Here is a 26,254-nt window from a genome sequence, read left to right on the forward strand (position 1 = left end):
TACAAAAATATAAAATAAATCATTCATATTAAATGTTAATTATAATCATATTTTAAAATATATATATATTTATTGATTTGTTTGTTTGCTGTTGTCCAATTTCTGTCACTCCTCTCCACTCACATAGTCGTAATACTTGCACCAAACCAATTTGCAATCTTTTTGTTTCAGTTGCCCATCGTAGCAACACTGAGTCAACCAATGAGTTTGGGGCGGGACTATTTGTTTGACTGACCAATGGGAGATGGTACATAGCCACTAAGGGGACATGGTGATGGAAAAAATACGATTTTTAAATATGAGATAAAAAAATATACCTCAATGCATTTGCGTTCGCTCACAAAAGTTTCGCATTCCACCAAGAAACTCTGCATTCTCACACAAAAGAAATGAAATATAGTTTTTCTTCCCACTACATATTATTTCCATCACAACAGATTTGCGAGCGTTTATTGGAAATGTTAATAATTCCGTTTGGTGTCACTAGATGTGTGGAAATTACCCACTGCGGCTTAAAGGAAAAGGGAGAACAAGAAGTCAACTGAATATAGCTATAGGAGCTATAGATTTATAAAAGCAGCAGCTGAGATATTTTTGAGAGTGGCCCAAGCCACGAACATCATCCCCTTAAGCTCTATAACCCGTTATAGATGGATTTAGCAACCCTCAATCACACAACACCACAAAACCAGCTTTCCTTCTCCACTAAATACCAGAGAAGAGAGGATGTAACTGCTCAACACAGTCTTTCTGAGGCTGAATCTAGGGATGAAATGCTAAAACAGATTGGCTAAAAGAGTTGTACCACTTTATGTATGCGGTAATTCAGGAGTAAAACTGCTTCTTGAACACTAACCACCTACAATCCAGTTTCACCAGGCTCTAAACTGTGTTAGTATAGTGCTCCACCATGAATATTTACAAAATCACTTCAAGCTATTGCCGCCTGCAGAAAACAATTGAATTGAAACAAGATATTTGAGTTTCTAGTGATCATGGCAGCAGCAATCCATCCAATGATGGTCAACTAATGGAAAATAGCTATAGATCCAGATGTGCTGTGCTGTTAGTATTTTAAAGAGCCGATTCAGGTGTCTGGATTGCTGTAGTGATGCTGTACAGTAAAGTATGCCAGACTGTAGTAGTCTGCTGAATCCTCCACAGCCTAGAGCTGGACTGCAAGACGAGGAATTGTGCTGAATTCAGAACCCATTTTTGGGTGTGTTTGTACCATTTTCATAATTTCCTTATCATGCGTTTAACAACTAAAATGCAGACTAAAACGACACTCTCAGTGGGCGCAATTCCCTCCTGAGTGCTGATGGTGCAGTGTGAGGAAAGAGGGGTCACTTTAGCTCTGCCCTTGAGTGGCATGTGGTAGCCACGGGAGAAATCACATTTGATTAAAAAATTAAAGCCTTGCCAAAATTACAGAATGCTGACATACTTTATTCTTCACCACCTATAGCGGTTTTGCTGCGACGAGCCACACACACTCACACACCCACACACTCACACATTTCCCTCTATTGCTCTCAGTATCACCTGGAGGTGTTATTGCTGGACTGGTTACATCGTGTGTGTAAGGCTTTTCGGTGCAGTGCATACAGGCTTACTGAGATCAATAATGTCCCGTCCAATACAGGGCTCAACAATAAGAATGGTCTGGTGGCCCGGGGCAAGTGAGAGATTTTCAGGACTCTTTACTCTTTAGGTCAAAATGTCTTGCATTCATTAATCATGTAATTGTGTTTTGATTTTTGTGTGTGTGTGTGTGTGTGTAAAAAAACAGTTGCGCTGCTTAATATCTTTTGTGGAAACGTGCTACTTTTTCTTTGAAGAAAAGAACAGCATTTATTTGAAATAGAAATCTTTTGTAACATTATAAATGACTTTACTGTCACTTTGGACCAATTAAATGCATCCTTGCTGATTAAAAGTATTCATTTATAAAAGCAAAATCTTACCGACCGCAAACTTTTTAATTTATTAATTTATTTATTGATGATAAATGTAGCTATTCATTTTTGTCGAGGGGCAAGTGAGAATGACTAGCCAGGCCGCCTTATTGTTAAGCCCTGCAATATAATGTTCTCAATCCACCATCTGAGCAGTCAGTCAGTCCGTGACCCCTTAAAAAAAGCATTTTCAGCCTTCCATGGAGTTGTGCAGACAGTTTAGAAGAGTCTTCCGTCTTCCATTCGTTCATTTCACACTGCATGAGTCTGGAGAGACTGCCTCGTATATTTATATTCCTTTCTTTAACCTATCTCAGCTTTTATTTTCTAGCTCGGTCACTGGATTAGAGAGTAAGCCTCTCTACCTATCCATCTTTTTCCATTTTCCTTTCCTATCTCGCTGTCTCTCTCATAAATGTGAAACACAGTGCTGTCACCCTGCCCTAACTACATTACTAACACTGGGGAGAGCGCTGTGTGTGTGAGGGCATTACTTATCCAAGACCAACCCCAGATCTGTCAAAACCACAGTTCACTGTGACCCACTCAACGATCTCTCTGTCTGTCCTTTTTCCACCAATAAGAATAGAAATAAATCTAATCTGTCTGTCCTGCCCTTCTCTTCTCTTAAACTAAAACTAATGTTGACACATTCTAAAAAGTGCACTTAAAACCTCTTTATAGAAAAGAAAACTCCTTTGCGAATCTGTCCGCAGCTTGCTGTCTGTTCATCAAAGATTTCCCAGCGCCCCTCTCTGTCCTCTGGTCACACCTGCATGCCTGGTTTGCTCAGGTCCCCATTGCCATGGTTACCCCCTCCTCCCCCTCCTCCTCCTCCTCCACATCCCGCCCCTCGCATGACTGTCTCCTCCTCATCGTCGCTGTCGAGCTCCTCGCTCTTCCTCTTGCTGTACCGCTCGTACAGAACCATGAGCACGCCCATCACCCACGCCGACACTGTCCCGGCGCTGAAGATGACGAAGCCGATGGCGATGAAGAACAGGTAGTCCCAGTAACCCAAGCCCTGGTGGCATTCTGACCGCAGCTGCATGCCCACCTCCGCCAGACGCTGACCCAGCATGTCCGGGGGACCCTGGCACACCGTCTGCCCCTCATCTAGACAGGGAGAGAGACGAGTGGATGTGGGTGAGGATGAGCGCAGGAATAAAACAACAACAACAAATATATATATTTCAGCATCTATTTCAAATAAATGCTGTTCTTTTGAACTTTAAAAGAGGTTTTCAATATTGATAATAAGAAGAAATGTTTCTTAAGCATCAAATCATCATATTAGAATGATTTCTGGAGGATGAGACACTGAATACTGGAGTAATGCTGAAAATACAGCTATGCCACCACAGGAATACATTAAATTGCAAATATATTTAAATAACACTATTTTGATGGTTCCTTTTAAACATTCTGTTGCAGCTTTGCAACTACATGTCAACTAACTCTTATTAGAGTATTAGTACACTGTCTGCTTAATATCTGCTAACACTTTATTGTGAAACTCCCTCAACAGACATTCTACTGACTATAAGTAACTTTGCAACTACATGTCAACTTATTCTACTAACCCTACCAGTCTACTAATACTCTACTAATACTCAATGTTACTTATAGTCAACAGAATGTGTTAAAGGGACCATCAAAATAAAGTGAAACCAAATACAGTGCTTACAATGTTATAAATATAGAAAATGTATTAATATTAATGATATTAAATATTGAAATATTTTAGAAAGTGTCCTGCTATATCTTGACCAACAAGAGTGTGTTTTTTATTAAACACACTCAAGTTCTGTTTCTTGTCTTTTTCTTACACTTGCATTCAAATCAGCAAAAACTGGCACACACACACACACGCACGCACGCACGCACACACACACACACACACACACACAAACACACACACACACACACACGCACACACACACACACACACACACACACAGTGTCTTGAGCCCTCCAGCAGTGACCCTGAGGAAGAAGCCTGTCAGTGATCATCATCCCCATCTTAAAGCCTGAGCCCAACAGAGCATCAGCCTGTCAGCTCAACATATCAGCCTGAAGGAATGATCCACAAACACACTCTCAATGAGACTGAGGCTGGCCACAAATGAACTTCTGTGATCTTCAGCAGTTTCTCATTACACACAGTGGGTGCCCAGCTAACAGGGAACATTCTCAGAACTTCCCTAACACTCTGGCAAGGGTCTCTCAAAGTTATGGACAAACGTTTTCAGTAACGTTAATATGACGTTCCCTTTAATAATGTTTTCAGTAACGTTAATATGACGTTCCCTTTAATAATGTTTAACGTTAGCACAACAACCTTTTTTATATATTGTTCATGAACTGTTTTTTTCTCTGTAATGTTTTATTTGGATGTTTATTTGGACTTTACAATAAGGTTCAGTAGTTAATGTATTAACTAGCATGAACTAACAATGAGCAATACATTTGTTACTGTATTTGTTAATCTTTGTTAACGTTAGTTGATAAAAATACAGCTGTTCATGTCAGTTCACAGTGCATTAACTAATGTTAACAAGATTTTAATAAGGTATTAGTAAATGTTGAAATTAACATTAACAAAGATTAATAAATGCTGTATAAGTGCATTTCATTAGTTCATGCTGACTAATGTAGTTAACTAATGTTAACTAACGAACCTTATCGTAAAGTGTTACCGAACTTTAGCGTTCCCATAATGTTTGCAAAATGATAAAAAGTAATGTTCCCTTAAGCGCGTGCATAACCAACTTTTTTTTTTTCTTGGATGTTTTGAATAACTTAATGGGAACATTAGCAAAATGTTCGTAGACAATTGAGCGATCACAAAAAGAAAGATGAAGTCTCTTTTCTTCATGTCCTTCGCCTTTTTGACATTTTAATAAATATAGTTTTGTCCCCAAAGATAATAACAAATGCCTGTTGGTTTGGCAGTGTGAGATGTTATTAGAAATTATGTCACTTCACCTGTAATCAGAAAGCACTTTGTCAAGAACTCCATGACAAAGAAGAGAAGAGAGTGTGAAAGAATAGAGCCGGCAATAAATCACCTCAGGGTTAGATTGTCCTGGAAAGAGTTCTGCATTCAGGAGATTTAATGAACACCTTGACCACAGCCAAATGTACTTCAAAACTCTGTGATCTGTCATTATCAGATGATTGAAATATACAGAAATGTCAGAAAGTTTTTAGTGCTGAATGTTCTTAAGGGATCCCGTTGGATTTACGTGACTTTTTTACATGACACTTTCTAACTGATAAAATAGCTATAATGTATGTTCTTTATAACAAATACCCATGGCATTTTAAGATTATTATTATTATTATGTTTCCCTTTTGAAGGTGACTCACTCTCAGTTTAAATCTAGATTAAAGACGCATCTCTTTAGCCAAGCATTCACATAATGCATCTCATAACCTTATAGAGTTATATCAGATGAAATGCGCATGATTTCCTTGCTTAATGTTATGAACAGCAACATTTGATAATGTTTGACTCATGTTCAACAGAGAAGTGTAGAAAAGACCACCTGGTGCTAAAGACAGGGATTACAGGTAACTAATCTTCCATACAGGTAAAAATAGCAGACCGACATTATGCAAGTCATTATGATGATTAGTGTGTCCCATACTCTTGTGAACTGGGCCAGGAACAACCACCTGCCCCAGCAGAGACAGTGTGACCTCTGGGCTTTATTTGCTGTCAAGCTGGTCTCCTACTACAGCCATATGAGCCATGAGGTAATATCAGCACAAACAAGATAAATGTGGAACTATTTGAGGCACGCTGTGCTTTAATATCAGCCACATGAAAGGAATGCTCTGTGGAGGTATTTCAATTTGGTCATCTGTGTTTTTACAGATTAGATAGTTATGGAAAAAATATGGAAAGACCAAGTCTGAACTTTGAACGCCCTTCAAGATGCAATCAAGGTACACGTTTAGTGCAAAAGGATAATTCTAGACAAATTTACAGCTCTAATAACACATTTTTTGCACAAAAAAATAACAAAAATATGAGCTACTATTAATCTCCCCATAACCCCCATAGACTTGCATTGTAAGTGCATTACTGTCAACATTTTTTGGTTTATTTTATTATTTTACTACTGATCAAAAGTTTGGGGCCAGTAAGACTTGTTTATTCTTTCTGATGAGAAAAAGCATTTATTTGAAATAGTTTTTTTTTGTAACAATGTAAGTCTTTACTGTCACTTTTGATCAATTTAATGCATACTTGCTGAATAAAATAATGAATTTGTTTTTATAAAAAAATTATTGACCCCAAACTTTTGAAGTAGTATATTGGTTCATTCCGTGTATACACTCAACCAGAGGTCCAAATTTTTGATTTTGTCAATATTTTTCTTTACAAAGACAAACATAGTGACGAAAGCCAAAATGTTATATATGTTCAAAATTCAAATATTTATGGAGTAATCCACTATTTCGTAGAGGGGGGTCAAAATGAAAATTTTCACATGAGATTTGGAGCCAAATTAGAGGGGGCTAAAAATGACTTTGGAAAGATGGCAGCATTATTTTCTTTTTACACATATATGTGTACTGTAGGTCTATTAATGAAATCTGTTGACTTTAGCAATCTTTGTTGCATGATATGCCAACTGACAGTTCAAAAATTGCCAAAAAAAACCCCAAAAAAACACTTCTTGTGTTTCTTTGCCTCATGCCTGTAACTCAAGAAGTATTAAAGATATCTTAATATCCTTTTAGATTCTGTTCTTAACAAACTTTCCTTTTGGTATCTTCATCTTCAAGGCCCTATATGTTTTAATCTCAGAGATATGGAGATTTAAATGCGGCTCCATGAGTAAATTGGTCAATTATACACATTTTCAGTGGTCAGAAATCCAAATGTGGGTCACTTTTATTTTTTCTCAGTGTAAAAATAAAATAATGATGCTGTCATCTTTCTAAAGTAATTTTTGCACCCCTGTAAAGTGTCTCCAAATCTCAGGTGAAAATTGTCATTTTCACCCCCCTCTACAAAATAGTGGATTATTCCTTAAATATACATCTGTGACATTTAATATTTTGCCTTTCATCACTATTTATGTTTGTCTTTGTACAGAAAAAATATTCACAAAATCAAAAATATGAGCCCTGGAAGTTTCAGAAATTTGGATGATTTGACACATGACTATTATTTTCGTTGCTGTTTTTGTTAATAATAATAATAATAATAATAATAATAATAATGGTAACACTTTATTTTACAGTGTCCTTGTTACATATGTTATATGTACCATATAAATAACAGTAAATTATGTATAGTTACATGCAACTAACCCTCAATCAAATCCTAATCCTACCCTAACCCTATAGTAAGTACATGTAGTTGATTAATATTACTCAGTACTTAAATATATAATTACACTGTAACAATGACACCTTAAAATAAAGTGTAACCATAATAATAATAATAATAATAATAATAGTAATACATTATTATTTTTTTCTATGGCAACTAAATATATTTGCCAAAATGTTATAAATAGCTTCAGGCCATAACATCTCCCAATTAGTTCTATAACATAAATACTGTGTTCCTATTAGCACATGGCTGCTCGAGGAGCTTGTAAATCTCTGCTCAGTCACGCACATTCATGCGTTGATTTAAGCAATCATAAGACTATTTGAGTTCATACTGACAGGACATTAGATTGCACGAGCGTATGCACACGAGCTATATTTGGCTGTGTTTCAGGCACATGAACTAGGGCTGATATGGTTTGGTCTGCACTGTGGTGACAGATATTAATGTGTTTCTTTGTGCTGTATGGATCAAACATTAACGCTGAAAGCATTTCCAGTGAACAAACCAAGATGCAAAGAGAATGTGATACTGAACGGACCTCGACGCCCTCAAATGTTTCTCTCTCACACACAAACACGCGCACACACACACACACACACACATTAAACCCCTGCCAAAAGTATGACCTTACATTACATTCCAGACTAAAGGGGTTTCTGTGTGTGAGGACAAATCACTCAATTATTAAAAGTCCCATAACCATAACTCTGTAATTTATGTGTAATCTGTCCTCCTCCCTCTATGATTAGCCTTTCTTTCTTGGTCTTTTTACCTCTCTCTTTCCATCCTTCTTTCCTTGAGGGCATATTAGCTCAAAACACAGTCTCTTGCGTCATTCCTTGTCATCATCTCTGACACACATGCTGAAAGAGGGCGATTGCTCAGAATGTGTCATTAAAGAGATAATCTTAGTGTGCCCACCATCAATTTACCCACAAGTCACCTTTTCCCCTAACCCCAAAGGTATAGCAATTTTTCTTGTTGTTTGAGATTGGTCATTATTACAGCTGCGTAAAAAAGAAAAAGAAACAAAAAAAAAAAAGCTCTGTACACTTCATAAACGGTACATGTGAAAGAGGAGAGACTATAACACACACACTTCTTATTTTATGGGGACTTTCCATAGACATAATGATTTTTATACTGTGCAAACTGTATATTATATCCCCTTACACTAAACCTACCCATCACAGAAAACTTCCTGCATCACTCAGTGTGATTTATAAGCTGTTTTCCTCATGGGGACAAAAAAAAGGATTTTGGATATTATCATCTTTGTAGGGACATTCTGTCCCCAACACATAGGGTACACCTGAACCGCACACACACACGCACATACACACACTTTTCTATTAATTAAAGTATCCTGAAAAATGTATCACAGTTTCCACAAAAATATGCTGTTTTCAACATTGATAAAAAATAATAATAATTGTTTCTTGAGCAGAAAATCATCATATTAGAATGATTTCTGAAGGATCACGTGACACTGAAGACTGGAGTAATGATGCTGAAAATTCAGCTTTGCATCACAGGAATAAATTATATTTTAAAATATAATAAAATAGAAAACATTTCTCAAGAAAATGTTTCTCAATATTACTGTATTTTCAAATGCAGCCTTTGTAAACATAAAAGACTTACAAAAAACAATAATAATAATCGTACCAACCCCGAACTTTTAAACTCTTTTGCCTTGGGACCACCTTGCAACCACGAAAAACATCCTAGCAACCACACAAAAACTAAACACCTTATTTTAACAACAGTCTAGCATCGGGCAGATACTTTTTGCAATGCCAAGCTCAACTCTTTAGAAAATGAAGATTTCTATAGAATCTAAGGAAGCGGAATCATCAGCATGCAGTGTTAATAGAAGCCTGTTCTTTAACGCCCCACCAGGTTCTTGGAGCAAAAACAACAGGGTAGCAACAGTGCTGCTCTACTGAGTCAGAGTCTGTGTGACACTCGGGCAGAGGGGGAACTATTTTAGTGGAACACCCTGCATGGGTCTAATAGCAGTCAGATAAACCTGAACAGAGAGTGACATCTTGCCTCGTCGTACTGCTTCAGTCATCTCTAGTAATTATGGTCTCGGAAAGGGGTCACTCCCGGCAACGCCACCAGGGACAGTCCTGTCAGATATGCCCTCCTTCAAATGACCTGGACACCGCTAGGGTAAATAGAGCTGCAAATTGGAGTTTGAACATCGTGTGAAAGCACTGTCTGTCTGTCCATCTATCATACTCAAATGCACATACATACTCAAGTAAAGGTTTTATTTCTCAGAATTTGCTAAAACAAAACTCATTCATACTAAAACATAATACAATAATAATAAATTATGGCAGTTGCTATTTGGACTTTGTGAAATTACAGTAGCAGTATTTTATTTGCATGTAGTAAATAGTAGATGCTATTTTCAGTAAGTGTAAATAGTGTTAGATGCTATTTCAGTAAGTATAAAAGTTATATGCTATTTACAGTAAGTGTAAATAGTGTTAGATGCTATTTTCAGTAGTGTAAATAGTGTTAGATGCTATTTTCAGTAAGTGTAAATAGTGTTAGATGCTATTTTCAGTAAGTATAAAAGTTATATGCTATTTTCAGAAAGTGTAAATAGTGTTAGATGCTATTTTCAGTAAGTATAAAAGTTATATGCTATTTACAGTAAGTGTAAATAGTGTTAGATGCTATTTATACTAAGTAATTGTAAACTCGTCTCCATACCGGAGTGATGACTCCGACCTCCAACCAGATGGAACTGGATAAATATTCTAAATGTTCTGATCCATTCTGCCTGGATCATAATCATACACTGTTCGCTCGTTGGCCAGAGGAGAGCTGGCCTCCGACTGAGCCTGGGTTCTCCCAAGGTTTTTTTTCTCCATTCTGTCTCCTGATGGAGTTTTGGTTCCTTGCCACTGTTGCCTTGGCTTTTGGCTTGCTTAGTTGGGGACATTTAATATTCAACAATATTATTGATCTGCTTTACTTAGGGTGGACGATGATGCAATTTTCTTCTAGAAACAAACTTATCACTGTGTTATCACTGTGAAGCTGCTTTGATACAATCTGTATTGTAAAAAGCGCTATATAAATAAAGGTGACTTGACATGACTAAGTGCAAATAGTGGTAAATACTTTTTGCACCTCCGTGTATTGTAGTACATTGTAAAACAGTATGCAAAACATATTCATTACAGTTTATCCAAATAAACTTTACTTTCTGTTGAAATCTGTATCTAAAAAGCTCAGTGTAGCATAGAAAGCAGGGTCCCACTTTATATTAAATGGCTTTAAGTACTATGTACTTTACTTACATCAAAAAATAAGTACAATGTAGTTATTGTGTTCATGTTGTATTGTAAAACACTTTTGCCGCTATTGAGGTGTGACACGGGTAAGGTTAGGAATTACAGCTGTAATTACATTTAGGTATTTTCTAAATATAAGTACAATGTAAAAACATGTATGAAGACAATAAGTCCATTATATCAAATTATTAATTTCAATGTAAGTACATAGTACCTAAAGGAACCGTACTACACCGCTCTACAGTAAATTGAAAGTGATTGTAGTACCAGTTTTGGCCACAATCTTACATACTTAATATAAAGTGGGATCGAAAGCAGTCAGTATCAACACAAAAGTAGAAGACAATCATGACATTTGTATATAATAAATATTTCCATGGTAAAAAAAACATCTAAACATTTTTGATCAGTGTGATTTACATGTTCACACATTTTCATTTTTATTTTGGTGGCATTTGCCAATTTACTGACACAATAACCAGCTTTTGACACATGAATTAAATGTTTTGGGTGTTACTACATTTAGCAGACATGCAACAGAGTTCTAAAGTTTCAGCAAAGAGTTGTGACAATTGCAATTACAGTTTAGAGAATGTTAAGAGTGTTTCGAAAGATTTGCCAAAGCGATTGAGGAAAAATAATGTATAATATTTATTAAAATCATAAATGGATACTGCTAATGTGCAGCTCATATTAACAATATGAGCTGCACATATTGCATAACAATTTCAATTATAGGCCTATAAAATACCTGTTTGTCAGTTTACTTTCACTTTTCAAATAGATTTTATTCATTTTTATTTGAAATAAATGCCCCTCTGAGCTGAAGTGTGATGGGAAAAGGGAGAAGACTGCACTTAGTGCAAACAGACATTGTGAGCATACACAAAGTTTCTTGGGGGGACATAAAAACGTTTGTGAGTAATCAAAGTGTTTCTTGGGGGACAAATTTTCTTGGGGAAACGCAAACCATTTACGATTCATCAAAGTGTTTCTTGTGGGGACACAAACCATTTACGGTCAATCACAAAGTTTCTTGGGGGACACAAAACATTTACTGTCATGGTTTGAGTTTATTTGTTCACGTTTAGAGTTTGTTTTTGACCTTTTTTTCTGTTCAGTTCCTGTCTGAGTTTTCTTTGTCAATCTCTCAGTTAATCTTCTAACCTGTTCATTAGTTCAGTCTTCCTCTGTCCCATGCCTGTTTGTATCCTTGGTTACTGATTGTGTTAGTTGAGTTCAGGTGTGTCTTGTTAATTAGTCTCATTAGTTCCTCTTGTTTGCCTGTGTATTTAAGCCTGAGTTTAATCCTACCTATTTGTCTGTCGATGTTGTTTTAAGTTGGTTGTTTTGTTCCTGGTATTCTTGTTCTTGAGATTTGAAGATATGAGTTTGTTTCTGAGTAACCTAGATCCTGCTTCCTCTTTACTGCAACCGACCATGACATTTATGATTAATCACAAAGTTTATTGGGGGGGACACAAAACATTTATGATTAATTACAAAGTTTCTTGAGGGGACACACAATATATGTGATTAATCGCAATGTTTCTTGGGGAAGTGCAAAACATTTACGAGTAATGACAACATTTCTTAGAGGAATCCAAACCTTTTGCAAGAGTATGCAAAAGTTTTCCAATGAAAAACTTTTTTTTTTTTTTCTTTTTTTTAAATGAATGCATCATTTCTTAGGAGAACACACAATTTTTGAACGTTTATCAGGAAATACTACAAGAGAAAGCATTTTGAATATAATTTTTCCTCCTGTCTCATATTTTTTCCATCACCATGCCAATTTTGGGGCTCTGTAATGACCATGCATATAAAACAGGAATGAACTAAAAGTTACAAAACTCCTATTTGGATTTAAAGCAGCCTTTAACTTTACTTTAACATCACTAATTGGGCCGGCATCATCTGAATAAATATAGTACATTCCATACTCTCTCACTTTTTTAAAGCATGCACGCACACAAAAAAGGTTCCCTCTGGGTGCTGGAACCGTTAATTGGTACGGCCATAAAGCGTACCCTCAGCCTAATTAAATCATTAGTCCTTCATTATTAGTACCAGAAGGATGTAGTGATGCTAATGTTCTAGTCAAAGCTGTCACATACCTCCACACACACACTGTATCAGAGCAAGATCCGCTGTATCTGTCTGTTCCTTACAGGAAACAGTTCACAGATGGCATGCTGTCTACAGGAAGCTTTCGTCTTCCTGTTATTTTCATTAGTTTTATTATACAGAAACACCTGCTACTATGATAGAAGAAATATAATGGAACATCTGCTGCCATTTTTAAATTCCTGATTAAGTGTCTCAAACAAACGTTATTATCGTGTCTTGTTTTATCATCAGCCGTTCTTTTGAAGATGGTACGATTTTTAGGTTGTGATGTTTTTTTTCCCCCATTATTGGACAGTGTTCTAGAAAGGTGCATTTGCAGGCCTTGTTTTGTGCATAAAGAGACTGCATTATGTTTTGAGCAGATTTCATTTTGGAGACGGATGAACGGCAGCTGACAAGAGAGAGAAATTATATTAATAACCACCTGTCTGACAGAAAACCGATGAATCAAGTTCCTTTTCATCAGGGGCTTACAACAATAAAAGCTTGAAAAGGTCTCTCGTATGTCATTTCATACAATCAACAAATGACAAGTTCACCCAAAGGAATCATTCTCCCGAAAATTAAAAATCTGTCATCATTTAATCACCCTCACGTCATTCCAAGCCTGTATGACTTTCTTTCCTCTGTGGAAAACAAAATAAGATATATTTGGATGAACTATCCCTTTAAAGACTAAACCTAACATTCCCTATTCAGCATTATCTGAAGCACCACAGTCGTGTTAATTTCTGTGAAATATTCAGTTAACTGTCGTGTTTTCAGTGACACTTTTGCTCAAGGTTAGTGTCAATACCGCTGAGTGTGCAGTGCAGAGACTGTCCTGTCACCCTCAATTAAAGAACGCCCCACGGCTTTACCGTTAGTCTTGTTTCAGCTGCTACAACATTTACGCAGATCTTTCGAATAACAGGGGTGGGCACAGAATGCATGCGGGTTATTTTCTCTTACACAGCACTGAGCATTTGCTGTGCTAGTTAAATGTCCAGTTATTTTTCTGTTCCAGAATGTGGACAGGTGGACATGTTCATTATAGAAAAGGTGCAATTAAGTTATTGTATGTATGGTTTTTATTTTAATGTGTTTTGGAATAAACTAATAGAAGGAAAAAAAAACTATTGGCCCATGAATCAGCAGTCCAGTTTTAAGATACTTTCTTAAGCCTGGTACACATTGTGCGATTTTGGGCTGTACCAATCGTGGCGATTTATGTGCTTTTGGCTCCTAAACGGTGGTCCTACGCCGTAACACTAAGAGAGGTTCAAAGACGGCCGTTGTCACGGTCTTGTGACCAAAGATAGCCTGCGATCATTTTCTGAAATTTTTAATGATCATCTCAGTGTGTTTGTTTGTTGCTACGACCTACGTCTACTGACTAGCCAATAAAAATGCAACATGAAATGGTATATTGATCAATGTGACATGACGCTAAAACTTAAAACTACTTTCCTCAAGTACCATTTACACAATTGGCATGCTAAGATGGCCTCTTTTCCCTAGCCATGACCGTGTCCATATACTCTACTCTTTCGCTTCCTCCTCTTTTTTTCAGCTCACATAAAAACACAATTGCCAAAAAATGCAAATGATGTTGCTCTATTGTTTACTACTAGCGAATGCTGATGACGTTTTATTCTTCAATACTAACTTGCGTCGAAGCCCACGATTCAATAGTTGTCATCATCGTACAATCTACATACATGTCGTGCCCAAGTTTGTCAGATCAATATCGTACAGTGTGATTTGTAATGATCTTATAGGATAGCATAGCGTCTGTACCAGGCATAACAGTGATGTTCCTCTGGGATCTCAGAGAGAGTAAAAAACATACACAGTTCAATGCTTATTAAAATTTGCCTCAGGAAAAATCACATTATCCAAACCATGATTCACAAATTTCTTGGTGCCTCTGTGGCTTTCATGACTAAATCCAGAATAAATTTTCTATGGTAGTCCAATCTGGTTTATTGCTAATTTTTGTTTTGAATGTTGTTCAGAAAGACGGATGGGGTTTATCCAGTTAAAAATCCTGGTAGGGATGCAGTATTCAATTCAACAGCATGCTAGTGACCAGTATTCAACAGACAACATGTGCTTGTATCTTCAACAAGACCTTACGGCTGTCAAATACCAGATGTCTGTCGACTGGGTCCTGCCAAGCACTGCGTGGCACAGAGAGAGATATAATAACTTTTGACAGGACTCACAAGCACCTGTTTGTGGCTCATGAACAGTGCTCAAATATTTTAAAACCTTCAATTTCTTTCTTTCATTATGTTACTCATTAAATTTCATGGGCACACTTTTTTGAGCCATTCACCTCAAGGTCTTTTCACACAAGTTTCTTCCCCATTGTGACCTATCTGAGGGAAACGGCTTATCAAACAAATGTAGGGCGGGGCTTGATTTTGTCCATTAATTAATTGGATGGAATTAATTGGATGGTTGTGGTTTGCTATTGCTGTGATGTCATGTGAGTGACAGGTTGTCCCGCCCTCACATCAGTAAACACTAGGGCCCTATCATACACCTAGCGTAATGCCTAGCTAGTTTCAGCCCGACGCAGTTATCATTTTCACGTCCTGCGCCACGTTGTTTAAATAGCAAATGCATTTGCGCCCATCTGTGCGCCCATGTTTGTGCTGGTCTGAAAACGAGGTGTATTCAGGCGCATTGTTGGCACATAGCTATTTTGAGGCAACTGAAACAGACTTTCGCCATTGAACAACTGAAACCTGGTATAAAGTCAATGGCGCAGTATTTTGTTTTTTTGTTATTTAAAGGGCACATTAGTAATATGAGCCTATAGCCGGGTGCACAATGCGCATACACTCTACTTATTACACACACAGGGATGTGCAGCAGCACACAAACATGGCAAATATTAAAAATTAATTACAATGTAAAAGATTATTATTGTGTACATAAAGATATGGTGGAATCTGGCTTGTCCCGTAGATGGTCTGCTTGCGCTTTAACCCTTGTATGGTGTTCGGGTCTGTTGGACCCGTTTTCATTTTTTATCAAAAGAAAAATGATACAATTAATTATTTTTTCAAACTGAGACTCATTGGCCTTGGCTCATTTTCTGTGAGGAATATATATCAGAACACATTTTTAATGAAAACACACTGTACACCCCCCCTACACATTTATATTACACACAGGATGTTCGGGTCTACTGGACCCGGGGCTAATAAAAGTGTGGAAATTGTAGGTCCTGTGTACCTTTACTCTGTCCTCCTCCTGTCAGGGCCTGCTGTTAGTGTGTGTATGTTCTTGTATATGGTTTATGAGGACACAAATGTGTATAATGATGACATGGGTATTACAACGTAAACATGGTTTATGACGACATCTGTGTCCTCATACTAAAACATACTAAATGGTGTTTTTTGAAATTCAAAAAATGCCAAAAATTTTCTGTGATTGGTAGGTTTAGGGGTAGGATTAGTGTAGGGGGATAGATTATACAGTTTGTACATTAGAAAAACCATTATGCCTATGGAGAGTGACCGTACACCACATATCCAAGTGAGTGTGTGTGTGCATGTGTGTGTGTGTGTGTGTGTGTGTGTGTGTGTGTGTGTGTGTGTGTGTGTGTTTTGTGTGTGTCTGTGTGTGTGTTGTGGGTGTGTGTATGTGTCTGCATGAGTGTGTGTGTGCGTGCGTGTGAGAGAGAGATTGTGTGTAAGTGTGAAAGAGTGCAAGAGTGAGTTTTGTGCTTCTACTCCTGCCATTCCCACACGAGGATGCAATTCTTAAATGTGATCTAACAAAGGTAAAGAGAAAATATTTACCATATATGCTGTTTATATTGCTTGTAATTGGGATGAAGTAAACATCTGTTGAGTATTTTAACATAACATTTTTGATTGTGTTGAATTAAAAACCCAAAAATGCAGCGGGTCCACCAGACCCACGAACACTGGCTGAGTAACAAAAATATGAACACCACACAAGGGTTAAACTCGCGCACGAGCAGATCCGTTTTCCTCTCTAGAGTAGCGTTCAGTTTTTCCGCTTGCAAATTCCGCCATGTAAATAGGGAATCCGCCACGGCGCGAGCGCAACTGGCTTTTAAAGGGAATGTGAGATGAGAATCTGATTGGTTTATTGCACGTTACGCCCAAAACACACCCATTACTCATTAAGAGAAGACCATGCGCCGGGCGAGCCACCCATTTTTCCCGTCGCCCTAACCCCAGATTTCCACCAAATGTGGAATGGTTGCGAATCAGCTCCGCTGCGTGTTGGTTCCGTGCTCCACCGTACTTCAATACCCACCAGGTCCGGATTTGCTGAGGAACGGCTGCGGCCATGACTGACAGCTGAAGTCACGAGGACCCCACGAGATCTCGCGAATTCACGTATGATCGCACGATATAAGTGCTGAATTGCTGCGGAGCTCTCGGCAAAAATAGAAGCTCTGCGTATCTGCTCCGGAGGGCTGCGGATCGCTGTAGCTGGGACGGAGTCGGAACGCAGCCGTTCCGCAGTCAGTGAAAATACACACATTGACTTTAATGGAAACCTATCGACTCCGCAGCCGTTCCGCAGTTGGTGGAAATCCGGGGGAAGGGTGCTTGTGTCGTGCACTTTAGACCATGCGCTTAGATCAGTAAAATAGGGCCCTAAATGCCAGAACACACATTTTCTAAACATGTCTAGTAAAGCACTCCAGCAGTAGTGCAGGTATTAATCTAGCATGGCTGAGTTCAAATGCATTCAGCAGAGCGGCCTTCTATTTTTAAAGCCCACTAATTATGTAATTGCATATGTTAATCTTTAAGAGGATGAAGTGCTAGAAGGTGGGAGACTTTTTCCCCACTCTCATTCTGAATCTCAATGAGGATGGACTTTCTGATAAGCATGCGGTGGGGAGGAAGATTATTGTACAAGAATTTGCTCAGGCAGCAGTGTTTTATAAAGTGCGTTCAACTATATTGTGTTGTTGTGTGTGTGTGTGTGGTGTCAATCACAGCTGTGTATCGACGTGTGTTGCTGTGTATCTATTTCCTTTATCCTGCAATGACCTTGTAGTTCAGTGTACATGAAAATGCCTGGGCGTACATCTGTACTGGGCTGTTTTTGTGCTGAGCTGTGTTGTTTTGCATGGAAACGCCTTGGGGGTAAACATTCAAAATTATAAAGTTTAAAATGAATAAAATCCCACTGTGAGACATATAGTCAATTTATGTGAAAATAAAAGTCACAATTATGAGATCGCAGTCATATTGCGAGGTACACTGCTGTTCAAAAGTTTGGGGTTAATCTCTTATCTTCACCTAAGAATCTTATCTTTTTAATAAAAAATACAGTTAAAACAGTAATATTGTAAAATATTATTAGAATTAACTGTTTTCTATAACATGTCTGGTCTTTCCTGTGTTTTGACTGTGTTTTCAGTTCTGCCCTCTGTGACCTAGTTTCCCTGTTGTTGATTAGTTAATTCGTCTCCACCTGTGTTCATTAATTATTTCATCAAGCTCTTTTGTTAGCTCCATGTATATCATGTATATGTGGTTGTCCCCTTCGTTCATCCTGTTTGATATTTGATATTCAAGCCTGTCTACCTGAAGTATTCCTCATCATGAGAGTTTCTATTATCTATGTTACGTGACATTTTCTATTTGAGTATATTTTAAAATGTATTTTATTTGACACTGTGATGTCAAAGCTGTATTTTCAGCATCATTACACCAGTCTTCAGAGACACATGCTCCTTCAGAAATCATTCTAACATGCTGATTTGATGCTCAAGAATCATTTCTTATCACTTTTGAAAACGTGTGCTGCTAAATATTTTTTGTGGAAAACGTGATACATTTTTTTCAGAATACTTTGATGAACAGAAAGTGCAAAACAGCAGCATTTATTTATTTAATTAGAAACCTTTTGTGACATTATACATTTCCTTGTTTTTACTTTTGATAAATATAGTGCATCCTTGCTGAATAAAATTATAAATGTCTTTCAAATAAAAAATTACTGACCCCAAACTTTTGAAAAGTAGTGTGAAAAGTCAGATTTATGAGAAATAAAGTCGCAATTATGAGAAATAAAGACAAAATTACAAGAGGTGACGAGATGATAAAGGGAGAGACAGTGAGATGTATCTAAAATGCAACGTGAACTTTTTTTTAACAAAAACAAAAGGTTCAAATAAAGAGAAAAGGCAACCCAACAGCGTGCATGAACACAAACAACACCAGACAATGAGTAACTGTGTAACATTAAATACACAGAGAACAAATGAGGAACAGGTGTGAATCAATGCAACAATGAGTAACCATAGCAACAGAAGAAAACAAAGCAAACACAGAAAATGACGATAAACAAACTAAGGGTGTGTTCACACTTGTACTTCGGTTCGCTTGGTTTGTTTAGTCCGAAACCCCCCCCCCCCCCCCCCCCCAAAATAAAATAATGTAGTCCTGGTCCGCTTAACGTTCACATTGGCATTTTAACACCGAACCTAAAGATACCAGACTTAAGTCATAGGGATATGTTCACAAACTGATTGGTCAGCTTTTATGACGCATATTTCGTGACGGAACTTACCGAACATCCAAAACAATGCTGTGTGCTGGGATAAATGCGCTTGTATGTGTGTAGCCTATACATATGTTGGTATTTTGACCAGCTGAGAACTCGTGAAGAGCTTATAAAATGTGTAAAGAAGTCAAAACGGTGGCAGGAATCCCTCCGTCACACACACAAATGAAGATCTGCTGGGATGATAACTAATAGTAGCATCACAAGCAAACTGAATTAGAGATGCAAATGTATGCCATGGTTCTTTTTCATTTGAGGAGAACTGAATGATTTTATTATCTTGTAAGGCAACTGAGGTAAATTCAGACTTTCTGGTCAGCTCTCGTGAATGTCAACAACAGGTATTGCTAAATAAAGGACCTCAGAAAGCCCTTGAGAATATGTATAATATGCTCCTTCCAATGACATCAGAGTGAACCATCAGGTAGATTACATTGAGCGTCTGTCAGGTGACCTTCCTCCGAGACCGCAGAGCATGAGCTGCCACGGTCATTACCAAACACCTCACACACTTTCATCACATCTAAAAACAACGTCGTTGAATTGAAATCAAATCCTGAAGTGCCTAAGAAAAAAAAAAAAATCTATTTTTGAAATTTGTCACAACATGATAGACTGTAAGAGGAAATAACAGAAGGCTGCAAATATCCAAGCTTTGTAAACTCCTAACAACCATATGTTCCACTTCTGCATATCTATTTCCTAATCTTTTTTTTTCTTCTCTATCCCATCTAACTGGTTTTTCTCCTTGTGCTGTGATCCCTTTCTTCATGAATATTTAACTCTCATCCTGAACCCGCCCACTTCTTTGGCTCTGTGCCTATGAGCCTGACCAGTTCAGATTCCCTTCAGCCAACCAGTGCACTTCATCAGGAGGAGACGGAGCAAATAACAGGGCAACAATCAAGGGATTGGGACCGGGTGAAAGCAATACCATACTGCAGAGAACAACACAAGCACTCAGTGGCACAAACTGCTGCTCTCTTTCCCTTCAAACAGCTCTTGCTGGAAGGCATCGCTCTCACTGCTGCAGATATGAATCTAATCCAGATCTGCCCCCTCAAAAACACTCGCAACAACACAACTGTACACACGCATACTTCAGATATCAGAAGACACGTGAGGTTGAGGGCATTCAGTCACTTTCCCAGTATACGGATGGAGGTCATGGGACGGATCTATTGTCCTTCTAAGTTAATCGATATGCGGTATACAGTTTTTCCCTTTGAGATTAGTATAATACAGATCCTATGACTATATAATACATTCCAGGCAAGTATCTAAGTCAATAATACAATAATACAGTTACAATCACCTTTTATGTCATTTGTAAATGTTTTTTTATCTGTTCACCTTCTCTTCAGATAATTAGTCATCAAATCCTCAGTGATTCACTCACAGATAAACTCATGTTTCAAGTCATTTAAAGTTTATTTTGTTTGAGAAGTGTTCAAAAGGAATTGGAAGTAAGTGTGACTCACAATACTAGAAGAAAAAAAAATTCTGAAGACATTATTGATGAGTTATCTTCCAAAAAGTTGAGAAGACGCTTGCCATTTAAATTATATATATATAGTTAAAGAATGGTTGGAAGGGAGCATGAAGAAACATTTCACACATGAATTGGCACCTCTGAGTCCAGACCTTAAATTTATTGAAAGTCTTTGAGATGTGCTGGAGGAGACTTTACAGAGTGCTATACTCTTGCATTTGTAATACAAGATCTTGACCAAACATTGATGCACCTCTTGATAAATAAATGCTGTGATGTGCCTTTCAATGAATTTAAGGTCTGGACTCAGAGGTAACAATTCATGAGTTGAAATGATTCTTCATGCTCCCTCCCAACCATTCTTTCACAATTTAAGCCTGATGAATCTTGACATTGCTCAATATTTTCCTCTAATCACACTGCATTCTGGGATCGCCATTACCCACGAAGTTTACATGCGGTGCTGCTTTTGAATTTGGACAAAACAAGGTATTTTTTTACAAGGGACCATAATTTACCGCCTTCTTTTTGGAATAGTATTTCCAACTTTTCTGCCTAAAAATGGTGCACTGGTAGCTGAGGGTTTGAACCAGAGCTAATATGTCTCGAACATTAGGTGATTTGGATAATGTCAGATTGAAATAAAGTTCTCTGGGTGTGTGTCAAACAGGAAGAACACTGCTCGGTCATCTCTCTTCCTCACGGTTTCTCTCTCTCTCTCTCTCTCTCTATTAGTCAACACTGTGAAAGTGCTGACAGTGTGGAGAACCGTCACCTCTCCAACAGCTGATCCAGAAACAATAGAGCCGCTGAGAAATATCATCATGCGTTCTGACACACTGCATCACAATTATACAGAGTCAAATCAACCTAGACTAGTTTATTATGAGATACAGTAGATGATGAGCCAGCAGTAATCTTTCTTATCCTGATGAGACCCTTGGTTATAAGTTCTGCTCCTAATAGCCTGAGGCAGTGACAGATATACAATGAGCCGCCACAATTCAACAATTGGAAAATGAGGACACACTAAGTGTGAATTTACAGAACAAATATGGAATGTGAAGCACTACGAGCCTCCAGAGGATGATTGTGTGGTTGTCAGTAGTCTTGCGTAGCCACGCTTTTGACTATCAACATATCTGTTCCACATTGTAGCTTATTTTGACCGAGAACCACCCACTCAGACAGGAAGAGACACTGCAACACAGACGTGCAACACAGGCTCATTGGAAAAATGTGGCAACAAAATAATATTACGTTGCTTGTTTATGAATGTTTCGTGACACTTTCGATATGAAATGTCCAGTGAGTGGTGCTAAAAGCACATTCTGTTCTTTTCTTTTTTCTTTTTTTTTTACACAAAACAGATGAACCTTAAACTTTGAAAGTAATTTACCACCTACACTAAACCCAAAACCAAACCAATAGTATTAACAACAGCAAATGTGAGATAAACATGCATTTACTGTAGCAACCGGGCTATTTTTAGTCTTTGAGCTCTTTTAGCATGATTTTTAAGGGACTCAAAAATACAGTAAAAACAGTACTATTGTGAAAAATGTATTCAATTTAAAATATCAAATATTTTAATATATTTTAAAATGTAATTTATTCCAGTGATGTCAAAGCTGAATTTTCAGCATCATTACTCCAGTCTTCAGTGTCACATGATCCTTCAGAAATCATGCTGATTTGCTGCTCAGCTCATATCAGTTATTATTGGTTCTTATTATCAATGCTGAAAACAGTTTCTGCTACTAAATACTTTTGTGGGAACTGTCATACAAGGCTCTTTCATGAATAGAAAGATAAAAAAATATATATTTTAAAAATCTTTTGTAACAATGCAAAAGTCTTATTTTCACTTTTGATCAATTTAATGTGTCCTTGCTGAATAAAAGTATTATTCCTTTTTTTTTTTTTTACTTACCCCAAACTCTGGAATAGTATTGTATCAAGATTTCCACAAAAATATTAAGCAGCACAACTGTTTTCATGTCATGGGTATAGCGTGTAATCTAAAGACGAGATGCGTGACACAGAATGAAAGATAAAGAGACTTAACCCCTTGCTCATCACCCCCAATTTTGGCAAGTGCTGCATACATGAAATGCCCAAAATAAAAAGGTTACTGCTCATAAGTAATTCTGAATAGAAACATAACACACATACATTTAGAAAGCCAACCCTTGAGAGTTTATAGTTCAAGACTCAAAATTAACCAGACTGTTATTAATATTGAGATATATAAGCTCAAACATATTTTGAACTAAAATAATCTGGGATCACCAGTGATCCCTGTCAGGTAAGGGGTTAATAAACAACGAGAATGTGAAACACTACACACATTAACATCAATGACACAGAGCCATGAACTGAGAAAACAGAGGGCTTAAATAAACTGGGAAAGATCATTGACGAAACAGTGCACTAATCAGAGACCATAGTAAAAAACAATACTGGAAGTGAAATCAATGACAAAGAAACTAAACAGATACACAGATACATGCTCTATTTCAATATCTCCTCATCTGATTACTCTCCATTCCAGTGAAACCACTAAGGGTGTGTTCACACTTGTAGTTTGGTTTGCTTGGTTGACACACACACACACAAAAAAACATTTAGTCCTGGTCCGAGTTCACATTGGCATTTTAACACCGAACCTAAAGGCATAGGGATATGTTCACAACCTAGGGGTGTGTTTCCCGAAAGCATTGTTAGCCAACTATGGTCGCAAGTTCGGTCGTTATCAGTAGTTCAACGAGTCTGTGTTTTCTGAAACCACAGTTCTAACTAACATTCGCAAACAGCATCGCAAAGCTGTGTGGTTGGAGCGGCAGCTCTCGACCATGTGGTTAGAAGCACAGTTTCTTGTTTGTATGAAATGTGGACTTAATATATTTTTATCTTGATCAAAATAAGATAGCTGACATTCAGTACAATCTGTATCTTTTATTTAGAATACATACAAATGTAATTTACGTCTTTTAGTTTGTCAAGAGATTTAAAGCACCGTTTTTGAAGAGTGCGCATGTGCGAACATGCTCCAATACATAAGAACGAGCCTATGATTGAATCTGGAAATAGAGCAAAATAACTGAGAAAAATTAGAAATAGTTCTCAGATGCCATGTCCGTAATTTAACATCTTGCATTATTTCGATCTCAAACAGATTCATTAAAATGAGGTATTACTCCACCACCTGCGTGACATCATTAACCAATGTGGTTTAACAACCAATTTTTGCGACAATACAGTTTCGGGAAACAGTCGTGACTAGCTAGTTGATTTCTTCAACAATGCATCGTACTATGGTAGTTAAGCAACAATTTACGTTGTTGTACGGGAAACGTACCCCTGATTGGTTGACTTTTATTGCAAATATTTAGCAACAGAACTTACCGAACATCCAAAACAATGCTGTGTGCTGGGATAAATGTGCTTATTGTATGTGCGTACCCTACATACAGTATGTCAATGTTAATCTAGTCTTGGCGGACTAGATCTGCTATAGTGCTGCTGCAGAGTAAGTATGGACTTGCTACTGCTAATAGATACTCAGACACACTGTTGTGAGCATGTAATGCTGCTGCTTTTCATGATACAGAAATCCTGTAGCAGGTGGAGCAGGGGGAGGTGGAGAGTTTCAGAGGAACTCTGATAATGTGCTGAAGGACTAGCATACAGCGAACACTGAACCAGACTGATTAAATGTTGAGCAAGTAATCTCATTGGCTGCAGGATCAGCAGAGGCCAATCAGCTTGTGCCATGTGGTAATGATGTGATTGCTTGCAGATCGCATGTAAAGGACCGATCAGCCTGCGCCCTCTAGAGTTTATTGACTTAACTAGATACTGCAAACAAATTGTTTCTGATATACACCCTCTGACAAACAGTTGCAGTTTTATAAACTGTATTTGTCACATTCTATAGCGTAAATGGTGTCTTTAAATGCACTACGCACAATTGTCACATTCTTTTTTTAATGCGCTTTGTGCCCACCGAATGAGGCGGCACTTAGCGAACTTGCCGTGAGCCCCAGGCTCGCCTTTAAATCAGACCCTATTAGCAGAAGCATCTGGCGTCGCCACATGCCTCTGCATCCACTCAGTATGCAACACCCACACTCCCATACGCTGCATTTACTATGCCAGAGGACTCACAATTACCTCTCACATCTGATCATCCACACACAAACATTCATGTGTCAACACTTCAGCACATTACAGAGCAAAAACATGCCTTCAGAGAGCAGCATCTAACTTTTCCAAACTAAAATCAATGACGTGCCTGTGCAATAAGGCCTATGTGATGTTCATCAAGTAAAACTTCATTTGAACTCAGCAAGTGGGTGAAACTGAATTTCTCAGCACAAGATGCCATGTTGAGACACACTTCACACAAACTAAACAATGAGAGCAGAGGTATCCCTGAGCGAGGAAGTCTTCAATGTGTGAGTTAATGAAACTGGTGACTCTCTGAGGGCCAGGACAAATAGAGAACGGAGATGTGAGCACACACACACCTACAAAAACAAAATGAAAGTAATCAAGCCAAAAAACATAAAACATCATAACACTGCTGCTATAGGCCTGTGTTTGTTGTCACTGTAGAAATAATTTTACGACCAAACCCAGATGGAATTTGCAGACTTTATAGACCTAGAAAAATTATGTCCCGCACAGTCCCAAACACTTCAATATGGAGTCAGACACCATCCTGCACTATGACATATGAAGGCCATTTCCCACCTCGTAGTAAAAAACATAAAAAAAAAATCATTTTGAAAGTTTAAAATAAATCACAATTTTGAAAAACAAAGTTGTAAATCGCAGTTGTAAGATATAGTAAAAATTGCGCAAAATATAATTGCAGAGATATAATTATACAGTTTTAATATGAGTTATAAAGACAATTATCAGAAACAAAGTCACAATTGGGCAATATAATGTGACATTGTGAGATAAATCGAAATGGGAGATTTTATAATTTCACATCGAGAAACATAAAAAGCACATTTTTGCAGAAATAAAGCCACTTTGGGAAATATAAATCACACCCAGATGATTACAATTATGAGAAGCAGTCGCAATTGCTAGAAAAGTCGCATATTACAAGAAAACAAAGATGCAATTGTGAGAAACAAAGTCAAACATTAGCGCAACTTTGAAATATAAAGTCATAAAAACTTTTCTTTCATATTTTTACTCTGGGCAGAAATGGGCTTAATAATGAAATGAAAAGCAGAAGAGAAGTCCACAAGAGCAGAATTCATAAAATATCTATTGTACTGAAATATTAGCAAAATATATGGTTTTTTGCTTATATTTCATTTAATCTGCCTAATTTTGATTGACAATTAATAGAGAAAGATACTTTTGGCTCTTAGTTATTTTGGCTAACTGGGTTGTGCTAACTAGCCAAACATCAACT

The 26,254-nt window shown here is 37.6% G+C and overlaps 1 protein-coding gene across 2 annotated transcripts in view; it reads right to left on the reverse strand.

Moving 5' to 3' along the window:
• The window catches only part of lrrc52 (leucine rich repeat containing 52), a 71,064-nt gene that overhangs the window by 38,062 nt on the left and 6,748 nt on the right, over positions 1-26,254 (reverse strand). Inside the window, exon 2 of one of the 2 annotated variants that reach the window (XM_079889281.1) lies at positions 419-3,074. The exons of the other annotated variant lie outside the window; for it this stretch is intronic. Within the exon in view, the coding sequence (XP_079745407.1) occupies positions 2,725-3,074 (350 nt within the window). The 3' untranslated portion in view covers positions 419-2,724. Of the gene's footprint in view, positions 1-418; positions 3,075-26,254 lie in introns of those variants that run through there. 2 annotated transcript variants of the gene reach the window in all.

Source organism: Squalius cephalus, assembly GCF_949319135.1.
Source record: "Squalius cephalus genome assembly, chromosome: 12".
NCBI classification, from domain to species: domain Eukaryota; kingdom Metazoa; phylum Chordata; class Actinopteri; order Cypriniformes; family Leuciscidae; genus Squalius; species Squalius cephalus.